This window comes from Gossypium arboreum, chromosome 7 (genome assembly GCF_025698485.1).
Source record: "Gossypium arboreum isolate Shixiya-1 chromosome 7, ASM2569848v2, whole genome shotgun sequence".
Classification (NCBI taxonomy): Eukaryota; Viridiplantae; Streptophyta; class Magnoliopsida; order Malvales; family Malvaceae; genus Gossypium; species Gossypium arboreum.
Window position 1 is genome coordinate 95,590,268 of NC_069076.1, and position 10,183 is coordinate 95,600,450.

A 10,183-nucleotide genomic window follows, 5' to 3' on the forward strand; every position below is an offset into this window, starting at 1 on the left:
TCATCAATGTTGCATTTAATTGATATGTTTAGAATAGAAGAATTTAGAAAATCTAGATGCATGAATGGACTAGAATCCCATTAATTACTAGACGCGTGAATAGAAACTAAGTCATTTGCAACAACTATGCAAAAGATTGTACGTAATGAAGCCGTTGTATGTAGAAGAACGCAAGAGAAGAAATGGGAAGTGGGTGAACTAAAAAAATACACTCCATCTTGCAAGATTTTCTTAAACATTATGTTAATTTTTTCTAACAATGAGAATCTCAATGTTGTAAGTATTAAAGTTTTATCGGAATTCGCACAATTGCAACTAGTTATATCTAGTAACCAAAGACTTAGAGGAGGATTTAGGGGGCCTAGCAGAGCCCCCGGCCCTCCCTAAAATGGAACTTTTTTCATTTTGGCCCTTTAAAATTTTAAAAATTTTAAAAATTTTAAATTTGTAAAAGTAAAATTATACTTTGGTCCCCCTAAAAATGATAAAAATTTAATTTAATCTTTTAAGAATTTAAAAAATATAGACGTACAATTTAATTTTCACTCCCTAAATTTTTTTTCTCGCTGCGTCCTGCAAAGATTTATGGTTAGAAATCTCTATTTTAATGTTGTGAAGATTTGTTTTGCATAATTTGGATTTTCTTGGACTTTATTTACCCACTTTAATAAAAATTCAAATCTATGTGTATAGAAAGGTTTGATACCATTTATGGAGAGCAATTTTCATCATGGTACTTTGGAAGTGAAAGAGGAGATGAATGAAAAACTTGAATGTATCAAAATGTCAAATATGGTAACTTGTCATAAATTTCTAACTCATCCAGAGTTGGATATTTTATCATACTGGATTAAGAAACGGTTGCTTTTCTTTTTTCTTAAATACCGTTGATTGTTTAAGGATCATATGTCATTTTTTATATTTCAATTTAAAATGATAAATCAAATAATTTGGTCAAACCATTCATCCTTATATTAACTCATTTTGGCTCTCAATTCAAAGTGGTGGAATCTTTTAGGGTTTGGTTTGGTATGAAATGAATAAACTGCTGGAGGAGGGAAAAAGCATAAAGTTAAGAAAGTGATAAAGAAAAAATAACATCCTCATGTCGTTACGTTATGACGGTATCTCTATCATTAAAATCCTACTAAAAATCATTAAATGAGATTTGTCAATACAAAGAAATGCCAGAAAAGATTTTAAGAAACAAAACAAACTTCCAAATTTTCCATTGGAAAGAAATTTTTTATGAATCGAATAGAAAAATTTTACAAAACCCACACTCACAAAATTATCGGTTGATGGGTCCCCTAATTTGCATTGGCTAAGATTTCCACGTTGCCTTCCTGCATGGCCACGTAAATTTAAGAATTAGAAACGCTCCCCCTTTTCATAATTGATTATCTCAGGAAATATCAACTTTTTGGCAAGTTTCTTGACATGGTAAGGTTATTATGACTGTATGAGTAGGATGATTTTCTCGAGAAAATGGAAACCCTGGAAAAAAAAATTTCTCGCTGGACAAACCCTTACAAGGTCCTATATATATTCACCGACATTTGTACTTCCATTCTCGCCAAACACTCGTTCTCTCTCTCTCTCTCTCTCTCTGGGTTCCGTGTTCCTTTGCTGAGAAAGCCTTTCATTTCCCCTCTCTTTTTCAATGAAGAAAGCTAAGATTAACTCCATGTATGGAGGAGGAGGAAGAAAGAGATGCAAAGAAAGAGTAGAAGAGAGCGGGAACTCATCAAAGAGTGCGAGCATGACTGAAAAGGGAAGAACAAACGGGGTTAGGGCTACCAAAGCTCTATCAACCATTCCCAATAACCGAACGATTGTAACAAGGTCGATGGAAATGAAAACAATGGAGCAGGAAGATGAAGAAACGTTGTACGAGGTTGAGATTATTGAGATTAGGGAAGAGGAGAAGAATGATGATAACAAACCTATGGAGCTGGTGGAGGAGCAGGAGCAGCAGCAGAAACAGAAGCAGGAGCAGGAGCCACAGCCGCCTGCCAACGACGTGGCTGTCGTGGAGAATAATGGAGATGATGCGGAGGAGTTGACCTTGGATGACTGGCCAATTACATTTAGGTTTGACGAGGAATGGGCGTGGTCCAAAGTTAGGTATGACTCTGGATGGTATTCCTGTTGGGAGACCATGAATGGTGATTTTTGGACACCCATGAGAGACCACAGCCAGGAGTCTGTTTGGAGTGGTGATCTATGGGAATTTAAACCATGAAACCAAAAAGCCTTGGAAGATTGCCGATTCTTGTTGTTGTTGGACTTTAAGGATTATCTATGTTTTAGTTTATCAATGTTGTTGTTGTTGTTGTTGTTTGTGTGTGTCACAGTCTTAGAGAGTTATCTTCAGGTACAAATGCAATACTGCAAACAGCTGTTTAATTACTTTTATACATGTTGTCTTAGACTCAAGTATTTTATAATATGAAGTTGAATTATCTGCTTAATTTATTTTCCGAAAGCTGATCATTTCAATCCTTTCTTCTACAGTTTCATTCTAAGGTTACTTAGTACTGTTCATCTGAGTTAGATCCGATCCTGATTGAAATTTAGATATAGCCAACTGGTTCTACTTGGTGTAAATTCTGTTCTTTCTGTCTCTAAATTTTGTCCTTAGGTCATGACATTAAGATTAGAAGCATTAGATTTACATATTTAGTTCAATTGCAAGTCCTTACCATTGAAAACTTACTTCTTTGAAGGTATGGAAAGGTTTATTGAAACCATGGGTCCGTAAATAATTTAAGACTCTGACTAACATCTCTCTTAGCATATATATTTCGGTGCAAAATCGCTAGCAGGTGTTTGTTCTTCAAACCCTTTGTTTAATTAACCTGAATCAAGAGTATCATAATAATGAATGCTTTATTGAAGTCTAGTCTGTATAATTGGAGAATCATCAAAGATTTGCAGAGATACTAAACTGAAAGTTGATGAAAATCTTTGAGAAATTGCTATAAAAATATTGTTATTGCTGTCATGATTGCACTTGTGGAGCTCCTCAATTTTAAGATTGCATAGCATTCATTGGTGTTGTAAAGCATTAACAAGGTTAGTGGGAATAAAACCCATTAGATATTAATGGTCACAATCTACGACATTGCTTAGGGTTATAAGAGATTTTAGAGTCGAGGCAAAACAAGAAAATTGTTCAATTTATCTACAGAAAGTTTGGATGTGGAACATCCAGTAGATTCTCTTGATTTATATGTTTAGTCATGGAAGACTGTGGCTTTACTAATATTTAAGCTTCTTAAGTAGGAAAAAGAAAATACTAGTCAGTGTTTGTTTTGTTGGATTAATGTTTTACATTTCGATAAGTGTAGCTTGACTGTTTCAGATGTAAGATTCCTTCAACTGCAGTTACTTCTGGTAATATATGTAGGCATTTTGACTGATTAGTGGTTCAAGTAGCTGCAAAGTTATCGACTTTCGTATAGGTTTCAATTGCAGTAAGCAGACATCAATATTTAGGATTTGTGTTCATTGTTAAAACAGTAGGGGGGAAGTAGTGGTTAAATTCATATGCATTATAACACATGTCTAGCTTGTTTATAAGAATCTAAAATTGTTGCTTATCTTTTAATTTTAAGTCAGTATTATGAAAGTGTAAGTGACTTTTTAGAATATAATCTCTCTAATGCTCTTCCACTTGTCCTCTCTCTCTAAGAAAATATATATTTAAAATGGGATTCTGAAATACACTAAATTCATAATACCAACCTATCAAATTATTTAAATATCGGTAATTATATATATTTGGTATTTTTCATATTCATTTCACTATTTATATTTGAGTTTATAGTTGCCTTCTCAATAATGTTGTTCAAACTAAATAATTTTATCCATGATATAAGGTTGATTGAAATGTTTTTATTTTTGTTTTTGTTTTTCTGGAGGGGAAGGGATTGCATGATGGTTTCATCACTATCATCTAGGATAGGCTGCATCATTTTTTGCAAGTTCCTCCATGAAGAAGACCAAGTCCATTGGTTTAGTAAATGTGAAGTAGTGGTTAATAATGTAAGTGTTTTAAGACATGTCCTGTTTGTTTATAAAACTCTAAAATTGTTACTTGTTTTTCTTTTTAAGTTAATTGTAAGTCGGTATTATGAAAGTGAAAGTGACTCTCTGGGCAATTTTGAGAAAATTCCTCCCAATGCTCTCTCTCTCCCTCCCTCGCTCTCTCTCTAACAAAATATATATATTGAAATAGACGAAATTCATAACACCAACATACCATATTGTTTAGAAATCGATGATTATATATACTTGGTATTTTTCATGTTCATTTTACTATCCATGTTTAAGGTCATAACTGTCCCTCCCAACAATGTCGTTCAAGGTTAGTAATTATATCTATGTCATTTTTTTGGGGGGAGGGGGTGTATGATGGTTTCATCCCTCTCTTTTGCAGGTTCTTCCATGAAAAAAAGAAGACCAAGCCAATTGGTTTAGTAAATGTGAAGTTGTGGTTAATTGCATAAGCGTTTTAACACACGACTTGCTTGTTTATAAGACTTCAGAATTTTTATTTTTCTTTTTTTTAAAGTTAATTGTAAGTTAGTATTATGAAAGTGTAAGTGACTGTCTTGGCAATTTTGAGAAGAATCCTCCTAATGTTCTTCTATATGTCTTCTCTCCCTCTTAGTCTCTCTTTAAAGAAAAGATTCCTAAAATTGTAGGAACACTATTGGTGATGTAAAAAATTAAAGCTTTTAATGAATTTAAAGCTAAATATTGGACATATTACATACTGGACGATTATGAAACAAAAGAGGTCATGCATATGGATCTTGTAGTTTTTTTTAATAAATGATACATCTATTTAGGGAAATTTTTATTTGTTTTAGTAAGGATAAATCTTTATAAATTGAATCTGCTTCAGTCTATTATAATTAGTTCATGTAGGTATAGGTGTCGTACATGTACATCGTAAACGTTTTTATGCATGCAGAATCATTGGTAAGAGTGACTGTGTAATCGTTTGATCCAAAAAAATACTGACACTAAGACATGCATTTAATGCTATAATACAAGTGGATATAAGTCAATAATTATTTCAAATATCACATGCTTTATTGACACCAAAATATCGTATTGATAGGTAGTTACACAAATACAGTTTTAAAACGCATGCCATTAATTGCTACATGATTTAATAAATGGGACATTTTAGACGTGGAACTTCATTGAAGACCATAAATGTGTTAATTTATAGTATGCGGGGTTGTTTTCTAGGCAAATTGTTCTCACCAATAGGTATCTATTCCTTTTATCCTAATTCGGGCCCCCAAGTACTATCTATCTTGTTTATTTGCAATAAAGTCTCCTCTTGAGCAAGTAAGGAGGCAAACCAAATTATAACTTGAACTAGGTATAATCCTGAATAGAAACATCTCAAAGTTAGGATAACCATAAGATATAAAGAAACTCAATAAACTTCGAAAGAAATTAAAAGAAGATTTTCGATCTTGATGGAGATCCGCTTCCGAGTTGATTCTGATGGCGTTCTTTGAGTGTTTTCTTTGATCTTATCTAATTGCCTTCCTAGGTTTTCTTTTAATTGGTATTTATAGACTTTAGAATGCTCAGAAAACCTAAAAATTGAGTTTTTCTTCGTATTTGGGAAACAGGGTGCGAAATCGACACAGGTTGACATATGGGCGTGTGGCCAGCCTGTGTGGATCCTAAAAATAGCTCTATTTGTTCAATTTTGGCTCTTTTTTGCTCCTTTCGCTCCCAAATTCTCTCCTAAGTATAGAATCATGAATTTAAAGGATTAGGAGCATCAAATTCACTAATTTGCAAAATTAATCATCCAAAAACACATTAAGAATAAGATTAAAATATGTTACTTTTATAGCTTATCAAATATCCCCACACTGAAGCATTTACTTGTCCTCAAGAAAAATCCTCAACTCACATTAAAATTAATCTTTCCCAACTTGTAATTCCCATCAATAATGCCTCAAAATAATTCACAAATAATCATGCATTGGCAATTCAACTAAAAGAACACTACTAAAGTCTCAAACAATCCAAGCTAACATTTTTAAACACGAAAACATAGGTGTCTCCCCTTATCTCAGTAATTACCTTTAATTAAAAATTGAAAAAAATTGACATCCTCACTAAAGATTTACTCAAATCACTTAAAGTTTTTAAGGTTCAAGAATAAGCACTCAACAGTCAAACAGGAAAAGTCATTACCATAGGCTTGCATGACAATCAAATCTCCACCACTATAAAATGATATGATACACAAATAAAAAGGTCTTTAAAAGGTTGTAATGGGGCTTAGGTTAAGGGTGTGGATAAAGGCCAAAAAAGTTGGTTATAATTGAGATCGAATGTAATAGCCCAAAATTGGGTCTAGTTGGAACAAAGGTTTTAGGACCACAAAATCCGAAATAGAAATAATTATTATGATTATTTTGAGGTCTATGATATGATTGCATGATTGTGTGAAAATTTCGTGAAGAAATTCTATGCATAAAGTGCTCAATTTGAAGTTAGGGACTAAATTGAATAAGTTGCAAAACTTGCATTCTAGAAGCTTCTAGTATGAAATTGCTTTGAAATATTAATTAGGAGGTCTTAAATAGCAATTTTACCAATTTCTAAGTGATGGAAAAAAATTGGATATGGATGGAATTTTTGAAAGTTTAGTAAGGAAGGGCATTTTGGTCATTTGATAATTAAAAGAAATAAAAAGGGAAAATAAAGCCAAAATTGACTCATCTTTTTCATGGAGGCTGAAATTAGCATGGGGGAAGCCATGGCTAGGGTTTTCAAGCTTTCCAAGCTCAATAGTAAGTCCGTTCTAATCCCGTTTTTCAAGTTCTTTACGTTTTTGGAATCCCGATAATTTGATTAAGCTTATTCTAGCAATAATTTAAGCTAGGGTTCATATTTGGAAAAATACCCATAGGTGAAATGTGTTTATTTTGATGTTTTATGATAGAATACAAGGTTTTAAATTATGTTAGACAACTTGTGCTACTCAGTTTTGAGTGAAAACGAGTAAAAGGGCTTAATCAGGAAAAATACCTAATAGTCATAAGTATATGTTAGAGTGAGGATTTGATGTTTCCATAGAAGAGAAAAGTGATCAGCATGTCATAAAACATAAGAATAAGGGATGAAGTTTAATTCCCGAGCCTAGAGGCAAAAGTGTAAATATGAAAAAGTTTAGGGGCAAAATTGTAAATTTTTCAAAGTTTGATTTAAGGACTGTTTTGAATATTACATTAATTAAATAAGTAAAATATGATGTTTTAGATCCCGGAAAACGATATTTGAACCTAGAATGAGAGAAAAATCGAAAATTGAGAAAGTTGGTTAAATGGCCGTTTTAGTATCGAGGTAAGTTCATATGTATAATAAGCATTAATTTATGCATGTTTCAATGTAAAATTAATATATTTACTATGATTTCCGAGGTGTTGAAAGTATGTAAGTTGGTATAATAATAATACAGAAATAATGCTGTAATTTATATTTGAAAGTTAAATTTAGTGAATTAATTGAATTATGTTAAATTAAATGATTATGGTGCCAAGTTTATGAATTGATTTAAAAATATATCTATGGTACATGAAGTGCATTGAATTATCATACATAAATGTGATTTCTATGATTATGTGTAGCACCCCAAACCCAGCCCAAACATTATGACCGGATCCGACATGCCACATCGAAGCGTTCAAAACTTACTTAGTGTTTTAAAAGATAATTTCATTATAGGTTAAAGTGAATGGAAGTCATGCACCGGTAGGAAACCGAAAAGATGTGGTGAGTCCATCGATCGCTTAAGTACCAAGCTCCTTCGGATCCAATCCTAGACATGCATACCGCCATTGCCACACCTTAACGTCATGGATATTTCTAGGAAACCGATTTGATTAAGTTATTTTTAGGAAAAGTGATTAATTTTGGAAAATACTTTCATTGCGGAAGCTTTGCTTGTTGTCGTGTTATTTTGAAATCAACTGTTGTTTTTGAAAACGCGCCCTAAAGCTATCCAATTTCAACAGTTAAAATAAGTAATACCTATCTTAATAATACATATTAAAACCATCAAAAATAATTAAGCGGCCTTATTACATTTAAAAACCCAAAACTTCAAACATAAATAAAAGGATGTCCAGTTCACCAGAAGAAAATCAAACTTTCAGAACGGGTGGCCACTCCGAATTCCCTCACAGCTCCAAGCCCACTATGGTTGGGGATTTCTTGCGTGGATGAAAATAAAAGGGGTGAGTTTGGGGAAACTCAGTGTGTAAGGAAAACCCATTCAAAGCCCAAGTTAGCTCAAGCCTATTGGGCCTAAGCCCATTCAGTAATAAAGTGGTCTGGACCGAGCCCTTTTCAGATTACAATAAACTGGGCCTTAGCCCCTTATTCAGATAACAGTATGGCCCATAAGCCCATTTCAAAATACATGCAACATCAATAAACATATGCAAGCCCATTTGGGGAGACTACTCAACCCACCAACCACTACACTCCACCCTTACCACCATACACTCCATGTGGGAATAGCTCAACCCACCCATTAACACTCCACAAATTCTTGACCTTCTTTGCTCAGTTAACAATAAATTGAGGCAAAACCTCCAAGACGTGGACAAGCCACTTTCAAGACTTCCTCCGTCAATATCCCAATCCCATGCATCGATAATAACAACATGACATGCAGTAAATAACAACAGTCAAACATGCATTTAGGTCAATTTAACCCTAGGGGTATTTCGATAATTTTGCACCTAGGGGTATAATAGTAATTTTCCATACATAGGGGTATTATAGTAATTTAGCTATTTTTAGGGTTTTTCATGCATATTCCTACTTTTCATGTACTAACAGAATCACGTACCGAGGGTTCTTACGAATTGGGCCGTTGGCCCATCATTCCAATTTTGGCCCATTAAGCCCAAAAATATCGAGAACGTAAATCATACACTTTGCAGGTCCAAATTTTGCAGCTTACCAAAAACATTAATCGATTTACCTCACGAGCATTCGCACACTCGCAAATCTACAAAATACCGCTTTTCGGCATTTCGGTTTTCAACTTTTGCCGATCCGACTAAGAAAGAGGGTGTTCGTTACACACATTTTATGACGATATATTGACGAGATCCACACACGAACCGCCTACAATTGGATTACTAACACGTTAATCTAACTATTCAAATACAAACTACGTATTAACCCCTTACAATATTCAGCCAACCACACCTACAGATCGTAGTAAGCTTATAAGAAAACAATAAGCAACTCATTAACAAATTTTTGTCAATGTTTACCACATAATCATAATTTCACTGCAAGCTGTCTTCCTGAGCAACAGTCACTAAATCATTTATAACTTGAGCTACGAAACTCCAAATCAAGTTCTGTTAATTTTTCTTGAAAATAGACTCATATATATTCTATCCATAAAATTTTCAGAATTTTTGGTTTATCCAATCAATACCAGATTTTTCTCAAAGTTTCCCATGTTTCACTGTTTGACTAATCTGACCACTCTTCATTACGAATCAAATTTCTCATTGTACAGAATTCAAAATATGTTTTCGTTTATTCCATTTGAAACTAGACTCATTAAGCTTTAATTACATAATTTACGCAGCTTCTAACTCATCTCCCACAATTTATAGTGATTTTCCAAAGTCACGTTACTGCTGCTGTCCCAAGCAGATTTATTACCAAATAACTCTTTCACACCTAACTTGCATGCTTGTTATTTAAACATGTATATCACCAATCAATCATCACATATCTATGATTTTACTTAATTATAATCTCCATTTCATCATTTTAAAGCACAACATGTTAGCCGATTTTTCCCCTTAGCATCTAAGGCACATGCATGCTCATTTGTTTGGCTCAACTTCACCTATCTTCCATTTTTCATCAAAAGAACATGAAACAACTACCATTTCCTTCATTTTAATTCATGACTAAATGTTCACAATACAACTAAAAGTCAAAATATGCTTCAAGAGTTAAGGTAGAATCAAGAAGAACTCATGAACCTCAAAATAGAAGCAAGGTACCAAGAACTTACCTTCAATTTTCCTCCTCCTAGTGACCGAATACTCAAGAGCTTTCTCCTCTCCTTTCTCTTCTCTAACTTTCAGCTATG

At 33.5% G+C, this 10,183-nt stretch overlaps 1 protein-coding gene across 1 annotated transcript; it reads left to right on the forward strand.

The window, feature by feature from the left end:
• Nucleotides 1-1,663: 1,663 nt before the first annotated feature.
• On the forward strand, nt 1,664-2,245 carry LOC108458977 (uncharacterized). The gene has a single exon (XM_017758356.1). It carries the CDS (start codon nt 1,664-1,666, stop codon nt 2,243-2,245), a length of 582 nt encoding a protein of 193 aa, XP_017613845.1.
• The last annotated feature ends 7,938 nt before the right edge of the window (nt 2,246-10,183 follow it).

Excerpts from the sequence above, each read along its gene's own strand:
- LOC108458977 (XM_017758356.1), top strand. The coding sequence starts at position 1,664 with ATGAAGAAAGCTAAGATTAACTCCATGTATGGAGGAGGAGGAAGAAAG.